This window comes from Leuciscus leuciscus, assembly GCF_965113295.1.
Source record: "Leuciscus leuciscus genome assembly, chromosome: 16".
Classification (NCBI taxonomy): domain Eukaryota; kingdom Metazoa; phylum Chordata; class Actinopteri; order Cypriniformes; family Leuciscidae; genus Leuciscus; species Leuciscus leuciscus.
Window position 1 is genome coordinate 16,603,512 of NC_138740.1, and position 21,683 is coordinate 16,625,194.

At 35.8% G+C, this 21,683-nt stretch overlaps 3 protein-coding genes across 3 annotated transcripts in view; 1 reads left to right on the forward strand and 2 right to left on the reverse strand.

The window, feature by feature from the left end:
* Positions 1 to 2,108, forward strand: part of LOC309477421 (multidrug and toxin extrusion protein 1-like) — a 244,440-nt gene extending 242,332 nt beyond the window's left edge. Inside the window, exon 19 of the transcript XR_014198631.1 lies at positions 1,421 to 2,108. The gene's annotated coding sequence lies outside the window, so the exon portion shown is untranslated. The remainder of the gene's footprint in view (positions 1 to 1,420) is intronic.
* Positions 2,109 to 2,272: 164 nt separating this feature from the next.
* med31 (mediator complex subunit 31) lies at positions 2,273 to 4,078 on the reverse strand. Its single transcript, XM_082140707.1, has 4 exons — positions 3,896 to 4,078; positions 3,694 to 3,768; positions 3,375 to 3,471; positions 2,273 to 2,819 (listed from the first exon to the last, which is right to left on the reverse strand). Exons 1-4 carry the CDS (start codon positions 3,915 to 3,917, stop codon positions 2,597 to 2,599), a joined length of 417 nt encoding a protein of 138 aa, XP_081996833.1. The 5' UTR covers positions 3,918 to 4,078; the 3' UTR covers positions 2,273 to 2,596.
* Positions 4,079 to 4,778: 700 nt separating this feature from the next.
* Positions 4,779 to 21,683, reverse strand: part of slc13a5a (solute carrier family 13 member 5a) — a 21,565-nt gene continuing 4,660 nt past the window's right edge. Inside the window, exons 2-12 of the mRNA XM_082140689.1 lie at positions 18,818 to 18,946; positions 16,988 to 17,124; positions 16,723 to 16,910; positions 13,674 to 13,857; positions 13,431 to 13,553; positions 13,119 to 13,331; positions 11,864 to 11,970; positions 11,417 to 11,538; positions 9,085 to 9,246; positions 6,091 to 6,228; positions 4,779 to 5,877 (exon numbers count right to left, since the gene is read on the reverse strand). Coding sequence (XP_081996815.1) covers positions 5,752 to 5,877; positions 6,091 to 6,228; positions 9,085 to 9,246; positions 11,417 to 11,538; positions 11,864 to 11,970; positions 13,119 to 13,331; positions 13,431 to 13,553; positions 13,674 to 13,857; positions 16,723 to 16,910; positions 16,988 to 17,124; positions 18,818 to 18,946 — 1,629 coding nt within the window. The 3' untranslated portion in view covers positions 4,779 to 5,751. The remainder of the gene's footprint in view (positions 5,878 to 6,090; positions 6,229 to 9,084; positions 9,247 to 11,416; positions 11,539 to 11,863; positions 11,971 to 13,118; positions 13,332 to 13,430; positions 13,554 to 13,673; positions 13,858 to 16,722; positions 16,911 to 16,987; positions 17,125 to 18,817; positions 18,947 to 21,683) is intronic.

Genomic DNA, 21,683 nt, shown 5'->3' on the forward strand with positions numbered 1-21,683 from the left:
AGTTATACGGTGACAAAGCTGGAAATACAGCAAAAATAATGTAAAAGCTATAAAATTGACAGCAACTTACTGTAAACTGTTTCTACAGTAAACTTTCACTGAAAATACAGCAATAATACTGTGAAAACAACAGAAATCATTTACAGTGTAGTCAAATCAGAAGCTGTTTCCAGAGCTGATGTCAAGAGTCCAGGCTGGACTCTAACAGCAGAGACCAAAATTGGGTCATATTATAATTCAATGTATTGTTCCAAAAGGGTAAAGCTTAACTGTAATTGATGAAAAAAGGTCCTTAAATGATAATATATTCAGTATGGCTTCTGTGCTTCTTCTCAGCAGCCACTGGAGGTCTTACTTCCCCCGTCTTTCAAGTTTGTAAAAGGCCTGTTGTGTTGGTTACACTCAAGAATGTGAGGTGCTTGTGGTCATTTAACATAATCCTGAGATGGTCCTGTGAATATTACTTATGTATGTTCATATGTAAAATGTTAAGACAGAGACTGTGTCAGATCATATTAAAGGGATAGTTCACCCAAAAATGAAATTCTGTCATTTATTCTCCCACAAGCTGTTCCAAACCTGAATGAGTTTCTTTCTTCAGCTGTATGCAAAAGAAGATATTTTGAAGAATGCGTGTAACCAAACATTTGATGGTCCCCACTGACTTAGTATTTATAAAATAATAAACACAACTGGAAACCTTCAAGTTTCAAAATGTAACAATTTCAGCAGCTCTTCTTAATAACACTTTACATTAAGGTCCCATTTGTCAACATTATTAAATGCATTAGCTAACATGAACTAACAGTGAGGATTTTTTTTAAATTCATTTATTAATCTTATAACACTTCATAATAAGTACACAGTAATAAAGTACTTACAAATCATTAATAATCTATGAGTTTATAGTTAATACATTGTAATCTCTGCATTGTTAATATATATGGCTATACACAAATAGTGAGTTCTTCATTCATTGTCACTGTAATTAAAACAATTATTATTGTTTAATTAGCTTGTAGTAGAGGAATTGTTAATTGGTTATTAGGAGTAAATAGTTCTCACTTTAGATTAAGTCACGGAAAATGTCATTAAGTGCTTTAAACCAACCTTTATTAGACATTAATTGCATTAATCTTCAGTGTTCATTAAAATGTTTACAGACACACACACACACACACTTTACTTTAGGGTCCGAATATTGCTATTATCTGGTTGCTTATTAGCATGCATATTACTAGGATATTGGCTGTTTATTAGTTCTTATTAAGCACATATTAATGCCTTATTCTGCATGCCCATATTCTACATCCCTTAATCCTACCCAATGCCTTAACTAAACAACTACCATACGAACTATTAATAAGCAGTAATTAGGAGTTTATTGAGGCAAAAGTCATAGTTAATAGTTAGTTAATAGCAAGAATTGGACCCTATAAGTGTGACAATTTCTTTAAGGAACACTTAATAATAATAATGCAATTAATGCCTAATAAAGGTTGGTTCAAAGCACTTAATGAATTACATTTTCTCATTTTCCATGCCTTAATCTAAAAAGAGAACTATTTACAGTTAATAAGTTAACAAAACATAAACAAACATTATCTACATTTACATATGAGCTAATTAAACAATAATATTGTTAATTAGGCCTACAGTGACAATGAATAACTCACTATTTGTATATAGCCTATTATTACTATATTAACAATGTAGAGACTATTAACTATAAACTAATAGTTTGGAAATGATTTTTAAGAACTGTATAACTATATACTTATAAATAGTTACCGCTAATCTTTGTTAAAATACAATTCTTAATTGTTATTCATGTTAATTCACAGTGCATTAACCAGTTAACAAATGCACTTTTGATTTTAAAAACCTAATGGTAAATGGTGAGATTAACATTGACTAATAATATTATTAAATGCTGTAGAATTATTCTTCATTGTTATTTCATGTTAACTAATGTTAACTAAGTGTTACCGGTAATACTGTACAATAAGTTTTCATTTGTTAACAGTTACCGTATTAACTAATATGAACTAACAATGAGCAACACATTTGTTACAGTATTTATTAATCTTTCTTACTGTTATGCATAACATTTTTTTTTTTTTTAAAGTCATTCATTGTTTGCTCATGTTAGTTCTCAGTGCATTAACTAATTTTAACAAATACAAGTTTTTAATGTATAAGTAAATGTTGAGATTAACATGAACTGAAAAGAATAAATGTTGTTGAAGTATTGTTCATCGATTCTTAGTAATGCAATGAAGTAATGCAAATCTTTATTTTGGATTTGGGTTTCTGATTTTGTCCAAAATGCATACATAAACATAACACAAATATTTATAAGATACAGAATGTGGCAGGTGGAGGTGGAGCTAGCAACTGTGAAACAAGACATACTGCTTGACAGCAATCTATTTCACTCTGCCCTTACCTTCTTTTGAGGCTATTTTATCTTTCTCTCCAGTCGTATATAAAGTGACACACCATTAGGAATTTTGGGAAAAGCCCATTTGAAAATGACTTTTTACAAAAATGTTCCAGTGAAAGAGTAACTGGCAGCAGGAGCATGTTAACTGCCTCATTTGGAGGTGGTGTTGCCATGGGATGGAGCCTGTGGCTGCTGTTGCTGCTGCTGCTGCTGCTCCGCGAGCGCTTGCTGTAAGCGCGTGCGCTTCCGGGAGTAATGCTGCCAGTGTAGGATCTGCTGTTCGTCTATGAACTTGGCACACTGCGCATTCACCAGCTCCTTTCGGAAGTGCTCATACTGCAACAGCTCTAACATGTGCAGACAATGAGGATATCTAAGGGGAAAAAAGATTAAGAACTACATGAGTCTAATATGTCAATCACATAATCACCATGAGAGGAAAATTAATTTATTGAGAAACATCGCAGATGAGATCTGTTGGGGAAAGTTACATTTAAAAGAAATGCATTACAATATTGCATTACTCCCTAAAAAGGTATTGTAATGTAATGTTAAATTATTTGCGTTACTTTTTCCTCCATCTGACTGAGGCTCAATCTCTTCCAGCCTATATAACATACAACTTCATTTTCTTTTAAAAACACATTTTAAATTGTTTTATATTCTGACCACTTAGAATATGTCCTGATACTTACAGCTATACATATGCATTACAAAAGATCTTCTAACATTACGGGTTACATATCCGCTGTACAACACTTTTTATTAAAAGCTGAAAGTAGTGTTTTTTTATGTTTGTACTTTTTGTCTGTTCCCATGCATGCATGAGTGTCTACATCATGGAGAAGACGCATTACTTTAATCTTATATGTATGTGTGTGTATTTATATTAATTAGATTAGAAGAAAATGTACAGCATAAGACTTACTTCAGAAATTTAGCATATTCTGGTTCTTTCCAGTAAAGTAGATACTTCAAGTAATTGACAAAAGGCTTCTCTCTAAGGTAACCTCTTTGAGCCAGAACTGCAGGATAAAAAGCAGGATGTTATATGACATATTTAAATGCACAACGCATGTGAAAAAAAAAAAAACATTTACAAGACCAATCTACGAAATTGAACCATATAAACAAAAAAGACTTTAGATTTAGTGATTCAAACTGCTATAGATGAACCAATAACTGAAATATCTGAATCACTGTAACAAAGTATTTAAAATAAGCATAATGTCAATGTTTGTTCTTACAGTTCAGATAGTTTGGGTTCGCTAGGCACTGAACAAACTCCAACTCCAGCTGGAAACGGTTTCTTGCCTGCTCCTCTGCGAAAGTATGATTTTAAAAATGTTATTATTATTTATATAAGGTTATTTTATTATAATAACAAATGCTTGAACGAAAATGAAAATGAAATGACACGTTCATAGTCAACATCAATAAAATACAAACCTGTTTCCATAATCCCAGCCATGACAGACGACGGGAGAGAAAACGATGTTGAAATATCTTGAAAATGTCTATATTTAAACGGATCTATAGAGAGATTCCTAAACCAAAATATGCCGTTTTTGTTTAGGAAGACCTACGGAGACGCCATATTTACCAGAAAACCAGTGCGTGTGTCGTAAAATTTTCCGTCGTTGAGCAAATGAGACCAGACAGTACGGTGTCATGACAACGGCCCTGCCAGTTTTTCAAATTTGCATACAAGTAGGGAGAAAAACATGTTATGGCTATCGTGGATGAATTTAAACAATAAAGCTACATTACAGACATAGACATCAAGTTAAACTGCTATCCTGTCAAACAAAGTTGCGGAGATGTCACTAGTCACAGATTTTATAAAATAATGTGATTTGTATAGCGTATTATGGAATAATGGAATCATCGTGCGCATGCGTATTTACACTTTCATGACGTAATCGAACCCTACTACAGCGCATGCGTGTTCAAACGTGAACTACGCAACGTATAATCAAATAGGTCTTACTACATTAGAAATATTTAATAGCATTGTTTATCCTCCAGCTCGCTTTTTTGGGGGGGCTCCTGTGTTTGGAGATGTGAAATAGCGTAAAGCTTGGCGAACAGTGAATAAATTATATTTTATTAACAAAGTAAAATAAGTCTCTTTTAAAATAATACATAATACCTATCCAGTAAAAGTAGGCTACTGAAACGCTTTAAATTAGATATTGATAACTCTTGTAATCTCTGTAAAGGTGAAAAGGAAACTATTTAGAAAAAAATCCCCCATTGCACAAGTTAAAAAAAAAAAATCATTTGCATTGTATGGTCTGAAAACTGAATTATGAAGCATTACACGGACCTGAAATGTTCACCTATTTTTAATTTTCCTCTTGACAATAGATGTCACTGAATCTCATTTGAGCACATTTCTAAAATGGCAATGTTTTTTTTTTCTAATTTTAATACTTCATCTGGTCATCACTCATCAATATCCATCCTTTAGGACTTTACCAGGCATTATAGATTCAATGTGATTACATTTAATGCAGTTCATTTTTGACCTACACAATTTGTATATAAAATATTTATTTTATGGGTAATGGGAAAGCTTTTTTCAATACTCACAGAAATATAACATAATATAATAGCAAATATGTTTCTATTTACTGTTTCCTCATATAGGCCAAACAATCTGGATGAAACATCATAATCTTCTATTCTTAACTTGTTAAACATTTTCTGTAAATCCACTTTTTTTTTTATGTGACATATACCCCATTTTCCCCTACTACAATCATTGTTTATTTACGTAGATGTGTTCCTTTATAAATATATCCCTAAAATGTCCTTAACATAATGTAAATTTGATTTAAAAATAAAATAAAATAAAAAATTCACAAAAGTATACTGATTTAAAACATTGGCTATATGCAGGTGAAGGAACACACAGTGTATTTAAATGTATTAGTAGGAAATATGAAAAAAAAAACAGTATTTTAATTTACATTATTAAATTTACATTGCAATAGTGAGTTTTAATGAATCTTAAACTGTACATAATCACACTATTCTGTCAAAACTGGCCTGCATGTGTGTAGATATTTGTTTTTAAATATCCACATAAATATGATATCATTTTATTATGAATTTATAAAAATTTGCATTAAAAAACAACAACTGAAATGCACAGTCACGGCACAAGTGATGACACACTATCATCTCCAGTGAAACCAGCCACTGGCTCTGACCCTGCCTGGCCTCCTCAGTTGGAAACATGGTGAGAATAGTGCTGAATGGTGCAGTTTGACAGCAGACAGAAGGAGGGGTTCAGTCTCTCACACATCTGTAGTGTTTGCCCAGCTGGGAAAGGTGTCTAAACTGAAGATAGCTCTGCCCCAGCTGTTTATGGCTAAGGTAATGCAGAGGATGCCGATGATATTCATGACAATCCCTGTCCTGGCCTGCGGATAAAAGCGAATATTTGGATAACCGACATTAATAGTTCTACATTCATCAATAATGTTTTTCCAATTTTATTTCTTCATTTCATTTAATCTAATTGACAAAGCATTCCATTTGCATCAGATATCACTGTGCATTTTGGATTTAATCATTTACAGTTGTGTGACGGTTCATATTTAAAAAAATATTTTTTATTAATGGCTAACACTCACCATGTCAGACACTTTCAGGTATCCGTATGAGAAGACTATGGCGTTTGGAGGGGTGGCCACTGGCAGCATGAAGGCAAAAGATGCACTGAGGGTGCATGGGATCATGACATACAGAGGGTTGATATGTATAGACTGGGACTGAAAAAAGAAAAACACAATGAGTAAAACCAGCTTATTAGACATATGGACTTGAATTTAATGCTATGTATTTGGTCCCTTTGAAATATGTTTGAATAATAATTAAATATAGGCCCATATATAGTAATAATGAGAAAATACATAGGTAGAATAGTTACAATTATGCATTTAGCTGCACTCCGACCAGTCCGACACAGCAACATCGGCTCAACCAGTAGTTGGTCAGTAGCATTATTGCAGTAGGCCTAGTTATTTTTCAGATTTGTTTTTCTGAAGTTTTGAAGTTTTTCTGTGCATGTTATAGCTTCCTGCTATATAGATTTTCTGTTTAAGCACTCGAAACGCGACACACTGGTGACCCCTGCTGGTCAGAACGGTGAACACCTTTTACAAACCAAATGCAAATGTTTTATTAAAAGTGTAATCTATCAAATGCAATTAACAAATCATTTAATGGCATCAAATATTAAGTGTGTTTATAATATGTGTTATTTCATTACAGTCCCCCTGTAGTAAATCATGTTATCCCTTAAAACTCATCTTTGATCACCAAAATTACATATTTAAGCGTTTTTTCTTAAAAAAAAAAAAAAAAAAAAAAAATTCATGCCCTAAAATAGCTTGAATGTAACTCTACACTCCTGCCTCATTTTGTATTATGCGGATCTATGAATATATTAAGCCCCGCAAATTAGCCCCGCCCCCCACTCAATCACACCAGCTCAGAGATCCAATCATTGACGATCATACGTTAATGTGATTGGTTACAAGGTGAGACGTTAGAAACACCTGTGATTTCAAACCGTGTTTTTAAGACTCTCTTTGGTTCACTGCAGATTTAAGGACTCAGCAATGGTGTTGACTTATGAGTTTACACATGGTTTGTCTGAACACCACAAAGACATAAACAATATTAAAACCTTGATTTTCACCACACGGGGACTTTAAATTGTAGGGATTGTTCTATGGAGAGCTTGGTTAATCTGGCCAATTAGAGACCAACTAAAACTCTTCCTTTTTATTATACAAATGTGTAATTGAAAATCTAAGACAGAAATATCATCCCCTAGCGGCAAACCACTGAAATGTATCTATCACATCATTAATGTTTAGTTCCGGTTACCTTGGTTGCCCTGGTTTCTGTATAATTACTGACTGGTTCGTCACCTATAACTAGTCTCGAGTATTCGTTATCTCTGTGAATTATATTGTTTATTAAAAAAAGCTGCAAAAAATTTCCACACTTTCTTCCTGCCTGAATGTTACAACACACTTTTAAATAGAACATTTAATTTACAATACAATAAAATAATTTCTTTATTGCCAAGTTTGCTCAAACAAACAAGGAATTTCTTCAGGGCACAGAAGCTTTCAATACGGCCTGTATAATCGGCCAATAGCAGACAGGCTATATAGTTCAGGAAATATATTCGAAAAGTTATTATTGTTGATAGTTGTTAATTATTGTATCAAAAAACCTTCTACTTTCTACAGTGATATGCCTCTGAGCTCTCAAAGCTCAGTTGTGTTACAGGTAACAGAGGAGAATGAACAACGCTGGCACAAACAGAGGAGCATCTGCGTATCTGCCTTCAGCAACGAGTGAATTAGCGAGGAGTTGAAAGCCCTCGATCTTTCCCCAGTGCCCGTTTTTTCTCATTCTTCCTTTCTCTTTCTTTTTCTCAACCTGACAACAATGACACATCTCCATGGTTCTCCCATACGAGCCACTTCAGCTTACAAATCCCTCCATTCACAGGCTCTCTTGCCTAGGCTAATTCGTGAGAAGAGGGCAGGACGTGCCAACTGCACAGCAAGAGACAAGAAAGGTGAAACCCAGTGAGAGATTTATGGAGGAAGAAGCTGTGCTTATTAAAAGAAACCTTCACAATTACGCAACTTGTTCATTTGTGTCTGATATAAATAACAGATAAACAAATAAATCTTTCATTCCTTGTAAAATCCAACGTGAATGCAACAAGAATTTTTTTTGTGATATCTCACTATTGCAAAATCAACATGAAACATGTTGACAAACACTAATAATATTTCAATCAGTGATTCAGATCTATACATTGGCCACTACACCAGCTAAATAAATACATTATCGTGTCTATGGACCGGAGCACACTGTGTGTGACTTCATTCACCCCAATGGAAAACATATTTACACCGTCAGAATCGTTCTCTATCCCCTATAAAGTGCACTGTAGAAAAGGTAGTAAATGTAAAAAAAAATTCAGCTGCAGCTTCAGCGTCTATTTATGGGGACGGGACGCTTCAGATTCTAGATAGCATTTGACTGGACAGCAAATCTGATGAGAAGCTTAAGTGCAGCGTGATGTCATCAAAACCATTGATCGACATTGGCGGATGTGAGACTGTACGTTTTGAATGCTTAAATCTTCTAAATGCGAATTTTGTCACTGTTTTGGAGCACACTAGCTTATAGATGACAGTAAGGCTAACATACTGTATTCATACTAAAAGACAAAAAAAAAAAAAAAAAAAAAAATCTCTTTCATGGGGACTTTAAAACAATACTGACCAGTGATCTTAGACTTTTTGGACTAAACTGAATGTCAGTACTTAGTTACTGAAAAATAAGTTTACGGCTAAGAAAAATTAGAAGAAGTCTTAATGAAGTCCAAACTTCCTTAAATTACACAATGTTGTGGTCAGAATTTCTTTGTCAGACATTTCCATAAATGCCTGCAGACTTTCTTTCCATTTTATTGACTACGTCCTGCGCACATTTCTGCGACTACAAAGGTGTACGAGGAGCATGCATTTATTTATTTGTGAGCTTCACAGTTTAAGAATATAAATCATGGTGAATATTAGATGATTACGTACCATAGATGCGAGTATAGGCAGAAATAATGTTGCTGTGGCAACATTGCTGGTGCATTCAGTGAAGGTAGCTATCATCAGACACACGACAATGGCAATCGCCCAGGGAGGAATACTCTGAAGAGGCGACAACTGATCGCCAAGCCATTTTGACAGCCCTGAGACCTGAGCATTGACCCAGATAAAAGTAAACAAAAACAGAAGGCATGACAATTGAAGCTGACCTTTTATATGGTGTTTAAATAAGAACTGCAGATTATCTTTAGTCTTTCTCATGTCATTTCATTAAAGCATTATGTGTTGGCTTTCAAGCAGCTCCCTGTTTAAACCACTAAGATGTGGGTGATATGACCAAAATCTTTTGATTTTCAACCACATTAAGGAACAACATCACAATAAAGTGATCCTGCCTGAAATCAGAGATGTTACTAATTGAAATAAAAGCCATACCCTATATTTCTCTACACTGTTGTGTAAATGACTGCAAATTACATTTGGAAAATGTTAAACTTGGATCAGTCTCTTTAACAACTGGCTATTTTTTATTTGTATTATTGTTGTCTCTGTATTGATAGTGTACAAGAATTGAACACTCTTGCTTAGAACAAAAACATCATGTTAATCTCTGGTCACACTTTGTATTAGGTGTCTTTAACTACTACATTTACATTTACATTTAAATGTATTAATTTTGCAGACGCTTTTATCCAAAGTGACTTACAAATGAGGAATAAAGCAAGCGATTCACCATAAAGAGGCAAATACAAGAAGTGCTCATAATACAAAGTTTCAGACATTGCTTAGAGTAGCATGAGCAAGAATAGGGAGGGATTAAAGGAAAGTGCAAGCATACATTTATTTTATGATGAGGTTAAAGGGATAGTTCACCCAAAAATGAAAATTACCCCATGATTTACTCACCCTCAAGCTATCCTAAGTGTCTATGACTTTCTTCTTTCAGACGAACACAATAATAAAATAAAAAAAGTAATTGCTCTTCCAAGCTTTATAATGTAGTGAATGGCGGTCCTGATTTTGAAGTCCAAAAAAAGTGCATCCATCCATCATAAAAGTAATCCATAAGTCTCCAGGGGGTTACTAAAGGCCTTCTGAAGCAAAGCGATGTGTTTTTGTAAGAAAAATATCCATATTTAAAGCTTTATAAACTAAAATAACTAGCTTCCAACAGACGGCCTATGCAAGCCAACTTACGCCAAAAGAACCCCTGACACGATGTATGACGTAGGATGTAGGAGTAGTGTAAGCTTTGCGGTACTCTTGCGGTTCAAACAATTAGGGCTGGGCAACAAACTCAAGCTCCTCTTCTATTAGATCGAAACCCTCCGACAATTCTCTATAAAAATTCTCCTTTAACACTTCTAATTCATGACCGGTGTTTTGTTTTGCTCTATCCTCTGCGCTTCTGCGTTCATCAGTATGTCATGCGTCAGGTCAGAAGTTACTCTTTCGCCATAAATCGATGCGTACGGCCGTCTGTCAGAAACTAGTCATTTTAGTTTATAAAGTTTTAAATATGGATCTTTTTCTTAAACAAATGCATCGCTTCGCTTCAGAAGGACTTTATTAACCCTCCGGAGCCATGCAGAGCCCCTTTTATGATGGATGGATGTACTTTTTTGGACTTCAAAATCTCATCCTCCCTTCACTCCCATTATAAAGCTGGGAAGAGCCAGGACATTGTTTTAATATAACTCTGATTGTATTCATCTGAAAAAAGAAAGTCATATAAGGATGGCTTGAGGGTGAGAAAATCATGGGGTAATGGGGAACTATCCCTTTAAGTCAAGGAAGAGATGAGTTTTCAGCTGTCTTTTGAATATTGTCAGGGATTCTGCAATCCGGATGAATTACAGAAATTAATTACATATTTTATTACTTGCAGGTATTTATTAAATAAGTATTAGAAAATAAATTTAAAAAATTAATAATTTTAAATAAACAAACATGTATGTTCACAATAAATGCATTGTATCAAATTATTAATTTAAAATGTTAATATATAGTAGTTAAAGACAATGAGAACAAATCTAATAATTACTTTTGAACATCAGACCTTTTTTTTTTTTTTTAAGAATCACTAAGACTCACATTGAACAAAAGCAATATTCAAATCTTTTAATAGAATAATACAGACCATACTATAAATACAACATACTAGCTAGATCTACATTTTGGAAGAACATTATTATTGTCATATCGCCCAGCCCTAAATCTTGCTCTGTGGTAAAGCAATGAGGGCTATAAAAATGTATCTGACTTGAATATACTCTCAATAAAATACACAAAGACAGATTTTGAAAAGCATTCGTTGTACCTCACTGCCCTTAGCCAGGGCAAAGCCTCCCCCCAGCAGCAGGACGATACTCCAGGGCATCTTCTTCTGTGTCACACTCCATGTCAGCAAAGCTGGAGTCGGGCCACTGTCTTGCTGGGGCACTGACATAGACCACAGTCATATTTATTCATGTTATTTATTAATTAACTTTTTTCATTGACATTTACATATATATATAAAAAAAAACATATAAAAAACAACAACAACATCAACAAATTCTCAACAGCACTCTATAAAAAAATAAAGGGGGGGGGGGGGGGGGGGGGGTCAGATAATGTGGAAAAACAAGATTTGTACAATGATTATGCTAACTGATACCAACAAATATTAATGTATATATAATCTATATTATATATGATATACACTATCTACACTATCTAGCTTAATAGTCAAACAAGACATCAGCTAAGCAGGTGTAAAACTGACCTGTGTCAAAGCTCTGTGCTCTCCAGAAGCACAAACGTGGAGGTTTAGAGGGGAAAACAAAAAGCAGGGCAGCTACAAACACCGCCACTGTGGCATCTGTCACAAACCTGCACAGAGGTGAGCCATGAGGTTGAACAAGGGGTTAGAGGTCATTACACAACAGATGATTTAAAAAAGTGTTTGTGTGCAGATTCTATTATGTTCTGTTCTTTTTTGGTTCAGACCTTTCACCCAGAGAGAATCTCAGTTCACAGTTTTAAATCCTTAAAATCTTAGTATGTGACCGTCATCAGGAAATGTACACAGATGTTGTTTGCAATGTGGGGCAACTCCATTCACATTTTTGCTGGACATTTGACCTACAAATACACGTCACAGCTGATAACAGGAGAACATGCTGTGTGTGTTAACCAATGGTTCAAATTGACGGCTGAAACTGACATTACTTGGTTTAATTTTAGAGGTATTTTGCCCATAGACCTGAGATCATTCTGGATATTAATGTTTTTCAACATTATGTCTATTTTTTCAAGTTTTTGTTCAGTTTGGAGGATCCTTTAAACTGGAAATTGTTTGGAGTTTGTTTACCCTCAAACGGTATCAGAGGACATTTCACAGTGCACAAAATATGTAATTGTGATTCATTACAATTAATGATAAGCAGGGTTTGATTGAAAATCAAGCCACATTGTAAAGTGATGTTCCTTTGCAAAGGTATTATTATTTTACAATGTTCTGTAGAAAATGAGAATGTCGTTCTTGCAACAAAAATAAGCATAGTTTTAACAGTAAGAGACAGTAAAAACCTGTTAATTGGTTAACAGTAAGTTTTTACCTTAGCTTGTAAAAAAAAAAGCTACTTGTGATGAGCTTTGATTCTACATCTGGCTTTTCATTAACATCTCATTACCATGGTTTGGTGGTTGTCAGTATATTATAAAGGTACAAAACAAAATTTACTACTTCAGTTGGTTGGTATTTAACATTACAAGTTAATACACACAGATACACGCGCGCGCGCACACACACACACACACACACACACACACACACACACACACACACACACACACACACACACACACACACACACACACACACACACACACACACACACACACACACACACACACACACACACACACACACACACACACACACACACACAACCTAAAATTGCTTAAAAACATACTACATCACTAACACCACTAAAATGATTTCTGTGTCTTATCAATGATAAGGTTTTTATCCTTACTCTTTTTCAGCATTGAAAAAGTTTGTTGCCCAGCCATCCACAAAGCCTGGATCACGAGTGAACCAAAGCACCACCAGGAGGACGAAGAGGGCAAGGACACTCAGCTCCCCAAAGGTCATGGGCCCAAGACTCCGGTGCTCCTCTTTGATCACATTATAGGCAGCAATCTCCTTCTCTGTCTTCACCGTCCCACAGCCCCATGTCTTTCTGAAGCTTCATTTACACATTAAATGTTAGAATAACCTACTGTATATTATATGATAGCATAAGCATGATCCAGCTGAGTTTGATTCATTAGGAAATAACACTCACTTTAAACCCAGAAACACAATCTGTAGCCACAGCCAGGCCAGTATGAGCATGATGATCATGTTGGGGAAGGCAAATCCAAACCATGATGCAAAGTTTATGATGTCAGGGTTGTCTGGGAATAGTCTGTAGGTCAAACAAATGTTGATTTAATATGCTTATTAAAAAAATAAGCAAGAGGTAAGAATGTAATATGGTACGTTTCTCTCATGCCTAGGGGAAAAAGCTCTAATGTGAGGTACCTACTGGTTCATCTGTCCCATAAGAACGAGGTTTGGTCCAGTGCCAGTGAGCGTGGCTGTCCCACCAATGCTGGCTGCGTAGCACACACATAGTGTCAGGCCTTTACACATCTTTAGCTTTTCTTCTGCGTCTCGAGAATGCTCTTCTGGGTTGGATTCAATTGAGAAGCTGTGGCCATTCAGAACCACTGATCACAATAAAACAGAAGTTTTGGGACATTTTATACAATCTGAAACCTTTACATCTTGGGCCCTATCTTGCACCCAGCGCAATTGACTTTGTACACCGACGCATGTATCATTCCTATTTTGCACCCGCGCAAAGCGGACTTTTCCCTCCACAGAAGCACGTCGGTTAACTAAGAAATACACTTGCGCTCCCGGGGGCGGTTCAGCGCAAAGAGGAGGCGTGTTCCAGCGCAAACGTTCCTTCATGCTATTTTGCAGGTTTAGAAAACAATTGCGCCACTAACCAGGAAAAAATTGTTTAAAGTCAGTGGCGCGTTGCGCATATGTTATTCATATGCTATTTTAAGGGCGCATGCTTGGCCATAATCAATGTAGCGTGTGCACAACGCGCACTTTGATTCTCTCATCTACACAGAAGCAGCAGTTTTCATTTTTGCAAATCATACATTATTACGATAGATAGATAGATAGATAGATAGATAGATAGATAGATAGATAGATAGATAGATAGATAGATAGATAGATAGATAGATAGATAGATAGATAGATAGACAGACAGACAATTTATTATAAAAGCATACATCTAACTTACACATTTACCCAAATTATCATACGCCTGTTTAACCGAAGTTAATTTGGGTGGGTTTCTCCATCCCCAATGTCCCTGACGAGAATGTCGGTCTCCTCGGCTGTGAACCACTCCTGGCGTGCGCCTGGCAAATCCGCCGTTATAATAGGAATCCGCTTTAGAACAAGCGCGCCTGCTCTTAAAGGGAATGTGAGATGTCGCTCTGATTGGTTTATTTCACGTTACGCCCAAACCACACCTATGAATAATGAAGCTACTTCAGACCAACCCCTTTTAGATTTGCACCGGGCGCAAGAGGCATTTATCCCGCCGGGAAAATAGCAACAGCGCCGGAGATCCGCCCACAAAGTTACTTGCGCTTTGCGCTTGACACTTGCGTTTCAGATCGTTAAAATAGGGCCCCTTGCCTGTACAAAACATGAATATGCCATTATACTGCGCTGAGAAACTTTACAATGTTAAATATTTTTAAATGCTACCAGTAAACTTTGGTAGCCCTAAAATATTACAAATAAAAACATTTTAGGGTTACACATGTAACCCCGGTTCCCTGAGAAAGCATGTGTGAATTAACGCCAAACTTATTGGTCGACGGCAGTCCGATGGCGTCACATGGAGCCTAAGACGTTTCCTTTCGAGGGAACTCAATGCTAAGTCAGTTGCTACTATGGGAACGTTAATACCCACTATATGCCATGCTGACCAACGGCTGCCTGTGTGCTGTGAAGGTCACCAAGCACATTATTTCCAGGCTTAAGCGCTGAAGGACTCGATGGGCCTTGACCCAGAGAAATCTAAATGTGTCAGCAACCAATTAGGACACATTAGTGACACTACAGCCTTGTTCCCAAGAAAGCTCAGTACAGGCACTAGGAAAAAGACCCATACCCTCCATGCTTAACCGTTAATGAAACGGGGACTCCTGCATTAGACCAGTGTGAGCCACAGCTACATAGGGATAGGGAGTCGCTCTCAGCAATTCTACGTATAATCAATCTAGACCTGAACACAAGCCTAAGGGAGCTGCATACTGAAGGGAGCTGGAGAGGCAACAGAGAATGGGTCGCTAACTGTGATAACCCACTACATTCTATCAGTCTGCTCTTTTTTCTCACAGCAAACTGCTTAACACCTCCAGCTGTGCTGGAGAGAGGGACACCGAAGAGTGAAGGCATCGCATCATCTCACCACAACCACTCTTTCAGACAAAGGCTTCCTTAACAGTTCACTGCTAACACCTCCAGTTATACCAGAGTAAGGTCAACCGAAAAGTGTGAGGGTCGCCGCTACCCCTCCTTCAGTAAGCAGCTACCTAAACAGTTCACTGCTAAAACCTCCAGTCATTCTGGAGGGAGGACAACCATAAAAGCGTGGCACCTAAACGGTGGTCCTACTTCGTACAGTGAGATGTTCAAAGATGGCCGTTGTCATGGTCTTACAACCAAAGATAGCCTGCTGCTAAAATGTGTTTGCTGCTAAGATCTACGTCAAATGACTAGCCAATGCAAATGCAATATTAAATGGCGTATTGATCAACACAACATGGAGCTAAAATTTAAAACTACTTAGCTCCATTTGCAAAATTGGCATGCCAAGTTGGCCTCTTTTCCCTAGCCATGACTGCGTCCATATTTTCCTCTTTCACTTCCTTCTCTTTTTTTCAGTGCACATAAAAACCACAATTGCCAAAATGCGATTCATCTGGCTCTATTTGTTTACCACTAGTGCATGCTGATGACGTTTTATTCTTCTAACTTGCGACGTAGCCTACGATACAATCGGTGTCATCATCGTACCGTCTACATACATGTCATACCCAAGTTTATTAGATCCATGTCGTACAGTCCCAGCAAACATTTGGACGTTTAATGACCGTTGAAAAGATGTCCAAAAGATAAAGAAAGAAAGAAAGTTCCAAAATTAAAGTTGAACAGACGTCTTTGACGTTATCTGTTCTGTGTTACATATTTTTTACAGATTTATGTTTACATTGCCGTCGGACCAATGTTTGCTGCGGAGTTATTTGTAATGATCCTATAGGGTCTGTTTTTAAAGAAAACTAAACTAATACAAATGACAAAAAATAAAATGAAAATGGAAAATAAAACAATATATATAAAAAATATAATAAATATTGATAAAAAAGATAATAGTATGATACTAAAATAACACTAATTAGAACCCAAAATCAGATAAAAAGTGCATACATTCTTCACTATTTATGTCTGACCTGGGTAGTCATATATCTTCAAGATATATGAAGATTATTTCTCACCCTGGGTTTCATTTGGTTTCTCAGTATTTTTCTCTTCATTCTCTGGAATGGAGGTCTGCTCTTGTTCTGCTCTGTTGTTGAGCTGCTCGAGCACAGCTTGAACGATGGGCACCATCATGGCTGTTGTGGCCGTGTTACTGATCCACATGGAGAGGAAGGCCGTTACTCCCATGAAGCCCAGCATCAATCTGCAGAAAGGCAGAAGAGGTATTACTGAGACTGCTGTTTTCAATGAGCATATTCCCAGAAGATTTGAATTGCTTACAGAGCTGGTCGTACGCCCACGATGAGCAACACCCGGAGTGCGATTCTCTTGTGTAGGTTCCAGTGTTCAACAGCTACAGCCACCATCAGCCCACCCAGAAACAGCATGTTGGTGTCCTTTAGGTACTGCATACATACCTATCATACAGATGTATAAAGTTTGAGTCACATACATAATGAAACACAAAAAAAAGAAAAAAAAAGAAAGGTGTACCATATTGAAGGACCAACAGAGTAAAGCATCAAAAAACATCTATATAAAGATCTCATTCTTTTAGGATTAAGATTATAAAAGTATGATGAAGAAACATAACGAGTAAAAATGAGTGATGTATTGTTAAAAAGAAAAATATACATTAAAGCTGCAGTCCATATTTTTTTTGGGTTAAAAATTATCCAAAATAATTGTTTGAGCAGGTACATAACCAGCCATTGTTCAAAACTATCTGTTTGCCTTAGCTCGATTCAAAACGGTAAGCTTGTTATAATGTTTTTAACTCCAGTGGTACTGGTGGATTTCCGCGGGAAATTCGATTATGTCTTTGCGTCATTACGTCACATCTGTACACATAAAGAAGGAGTCTCGGCTAGTAGGCTATATTGCATGTGAGGATGTTGGAGGTGGAGATTTATAGCCTTTTCTCACAGCACTTGATATAAACTTATCAATTTGATGGCGGATCCAGAAAGGTTCAAATGACAATCACCAGTGACAACTGGAGATTTACCCGTTGTAAAATGCAAAGGACTTCAGACTTCGGAGTGGCTACAGAAAAAAAGAGACTGCAACCGGGCCCATGCGAAAACAAGGATAAATATTCGGGCATTAAATGTAGTCACGCAATGCTGATGTTGTTAACGTTTGACGTGATATGATAAGCGATCGTTAGATTTAATCAGCGCGATTTACTGCAATGCTTTTTTTTTTTCTTAGTTGGTCAGAACAAAAGTGGATGTTACTTACTTGTTCAGATGACATTTTCCTGTGAAAATTCTTATGTTGGTCATACTTCCAAAGGTAGAATCTGTGATTCCGAATGACAGTGCTGTGACTAACAGCCGCACATTCTCCTCAAAACATTGGATTCATCCGCGCTGTGCCGTGCCGATATACCCTGGAAATCCAGAGTTCTCGCGAGAGCACAAGTTGAATTTGCTCAGCGAGTTTACTCTGGCGTCGAGTAGTGATGCTCATTAAATATGCCCTTGTATCTGAGCTGCACCAATCACATCGGGTTATCTGATATAGGCGGGCCAGAGGCGAGCTAAACAGATCACGACAGCGCTGTGACGTCGAAGTCATTAGTTAACATTGCAAGATGGCTATGGATGAACACCAGTTGTTTGAAACGGCTTTGGCCGCTACAATGAACGAATTAGACTTGGCTTTTTATCTAAAAGAGGAACAGAAGACAGAGCTCGAATCGTTCCTTTGCAAGAAGGGCGTTTTTGCTGTTTTGCCGACCGGATACGGCAAGTGTCTAATCTACCAGTTATCTCTGCTGGTAGCTAAGCGTATGGGGCTTGTTGTGATTGGTCGTAGTGTTATCCAATTGCGTGAAGTGAGATTTTCAAATGCATGCTTGGTGCCGCCCCTCGAGCTGGCCGATTTTCATTAGTCAATGCCAGATTATTCATCTTTCAGATTTAGGTCTGGATTTCCAGGCTAGTGCCGATGCACAACCCCGCGAATAACTGTAATTGCAGATTTCTAACAGATGGCGACAAAGAGGAAAAACTATGGACTGCAGCTTTGAGGTAGGAGACATTAGTGAAGGTAAAGTCAGTAATGCTAATAAGATGACTTTGGTTTATAGGACCTGAAACCTACATCTTTGGACTCCATGATTCTGAAGAGCGGAAAGAGCACAGCAGGCAGGAGAGCAGTGATAGCCAGTGGAAGCACCTCTGTACACCAGTACACTGCCATCAGTGCAACTACATAGGCACATCCAGCCTCCTGCAGATGAAAAACACAACACAGCCAAGAGCATGAATATACGAATCATTCAAAAGTTTGGAGTCAGTCCGTTTTATTTAAATAACACTGAAGACTGGATAAATGACAGTTAAAAATTCAGCTTTGCCATCACAGGAATAAATACAATTTTAAAACATATTAAAATAGAAAAGTCATTTTAAATTTTAATTATATTTTGCAATGTTACTGTTTTACTGTGTTTTAGATAAAATAAATGCAGCCTGGGTGAGCATACAGTAGTGCACTGTAAAAAATTGCCAGGAATTTACAGGATTAAAGAGTATTATTTTACAATAAATTACTGTAGTCAGAAATTTACAGTGACATTAATCATGTTAATCAACAGCAAAATGATGCTGACATCAAAGTAATTTACTGCTTTAGTTTTATTGTGAATTCACATTATAAAGTTGTCTTTAACCATGCCACTGTAATAAATTATATTGCTTAGTGATGTAATTGTTTTGAAGTCACCATAATGGTGATTAGTGTTTAATTTGCTTGGGATCTTGGACCTTGTAAATTCATATTCAAATTTCTAGCCAAGTCAGAGGTCTGACACATGAACACATTTGTTAAAACAATGGCAAGCTAGAATATAAAATAAGCTAATTGCCGGTTTTTAGGTTAGTCAAATTATACTATTATTAGCATTATTTCAGCTTAATAATTTATCAGTATCTTACTTCAAACTCATTACTGTTTGTAGATTGATATATTTCAATAGTAAAGCAGCTGCTGAGATTTATCTTTGAAAGGTGTGACATTATCTTGCAACACAATTTTTTTTTTTCTTCCATCACAATGATGCACAGACATCAATACTCGACAAACAAAACACAACAATGGTAACACTCAACAATTAATAATAATAAAAAAGATAAATTCAGAACATTACAAAATAAACAAACAACACAAACTGCTAAAAGTGAACCAAAAATAAGTTAAACAGATAAAACCAACAAGAATCAAGAAACTCCACCGCATAATCTATTCGTGCCACACAGCATGCTGGGTAACTTCATAGTACATATACACTGTAGAAATACAGTATGATATTGTAGATTTTATAGTGCATTTAGATTCAAGAGAAGTCCTACTGGATTACTGTGAAAGTACGGTAATTATTATCCTCCCTGGTTATAAAAATAAATATATTTTAAGTATACTTGCAGCCAGACTAATTTAGTATACTTCAAGTGTGATAAATATTAGTTAACTTGAAGTGTGCTATTTTGAAACAACTAATTTTGAACTAAGTATATTTTAGCTGAAATTAAATTACAACCTAGATGTTGATATTTAACAAATAAAGCATAACTTTAAATGTATTTAGTGTACTTTTGTGTACTAAATTGGAACAACTTTAAGTATACTTAGTATACTTTAAGTATATGCCTGTGTAGAGACTAAATACATGCTTGATTAGTGATATTAAAGTGTACTTTATTTGTGTTACAAGTACATTACAAATTCAATACTAATGTCTTCAAAACATACAAGCAATATACTAGAAGTATATATATATATATATATATATATATATATATATATATATATATATATATACTGTATATATATATATATATATATATATATACTGTATATATATATATATTTTATTTAAGTTTTTTGGCGTTTTTGCATTTTATTAGGATAGGACAGTAGATAGACAGGAAGTGAAGTGGGAGAGAGGTTTGAGAGTGACCATCAAAATATGAGGGAAATATTTTATATATAAGTGAAGAACACAACAATAAACTTGGTTAAGGTACTTGTCTAACAAAATTATTTACCAATGAAAGGCAAACTACAGCTATGTTTTTGCATTTGTTCATAATTTCTTTGTATTAAAGCCTGGCCCAAAATTATGTCCTCACAATTTGGCATGTTTCACTGCATTATTACAAATAAAACAATTGAATCCAAGCGCAACTACAAAATATGCTTACAAAACCTTTAACAATTTTGTATTAATATTTGAATAAAGGGTGAATATGTCAATTTACATATAGGCTGGACATCACTTTTAGCCTGTATAACAGTTTATATTCATATTTGAAGGGGATCCCTCGCAATGGGATCATTATATTTTGGGTGTACTTAATATGAAAAACAAATGCCTGGAATAAGGAACTTATACAAACACTGTTAAACTTTTCATCAAGGTAATATAAAATTGTAATGTGTACCGACAGTTACACATTACAATTTTGTATTACCTTGATGAAAAGTTTAATGTTTGGATAAGTTCCTTATTCCAGGCATTTGTTTTTCATATTAAGTACACCCAAAATATAATGATCCCATTGCGAGGGATCCCCTTCAAATATGAATATAAACTGTTATACAGGCTAAAAGTGATGTCCATTGTTTTATGCATTTCTAGATGTAGTTGGATGCTATGTGCTTTGACTTAAGAAAGGTGCAAAGTTCCTTTCATTAGTCACTCAGAAACAAAAATATCTGATAACAATCAGACAAGTGTCAAAATAATGCTGTAAAGACCTTAACATATTACACATGATCAAATTACAAAACATTGCTACTGAGATGAGACTACATTGTGACATAGGCTGTTGTGATTAGGCTGTATGACCTGCTCCTCCATGCTGCTGCTGAATGAGAACTTATCTAGCCACATTTTGTTACTGTTGGTGCTGTTTTTAATTAAGTGATTTTGTACAAATAATTATGTTAATGAAGTAACTAAATC

What these genes read in the sequence shown, in the direction of transcription:
- med31 (XM_082140707.1), bottom strand. Translation starts at nt 3,917, where the DNA reads ATGGCTGGGATTATGGAAACAG. An exon ending in GGCTGGGATTATGGAAACAG is followed by an intron (nt 3,769 to 3,895) that starts GTTTGTATTTTA and finishes ATACTTTCGCAG; the next exon opens with AGGAGCAGGCAAGAAACCGT. An exon ending in GAACCCAAACTATCTGAACT is followed by an intron (nt 3,472 to 3,693) that starts GTAAGAACAAAC and finishes TTTATCCTGCAG; the next exon opens with TTCTGGCTCAAAGAGGTTAC.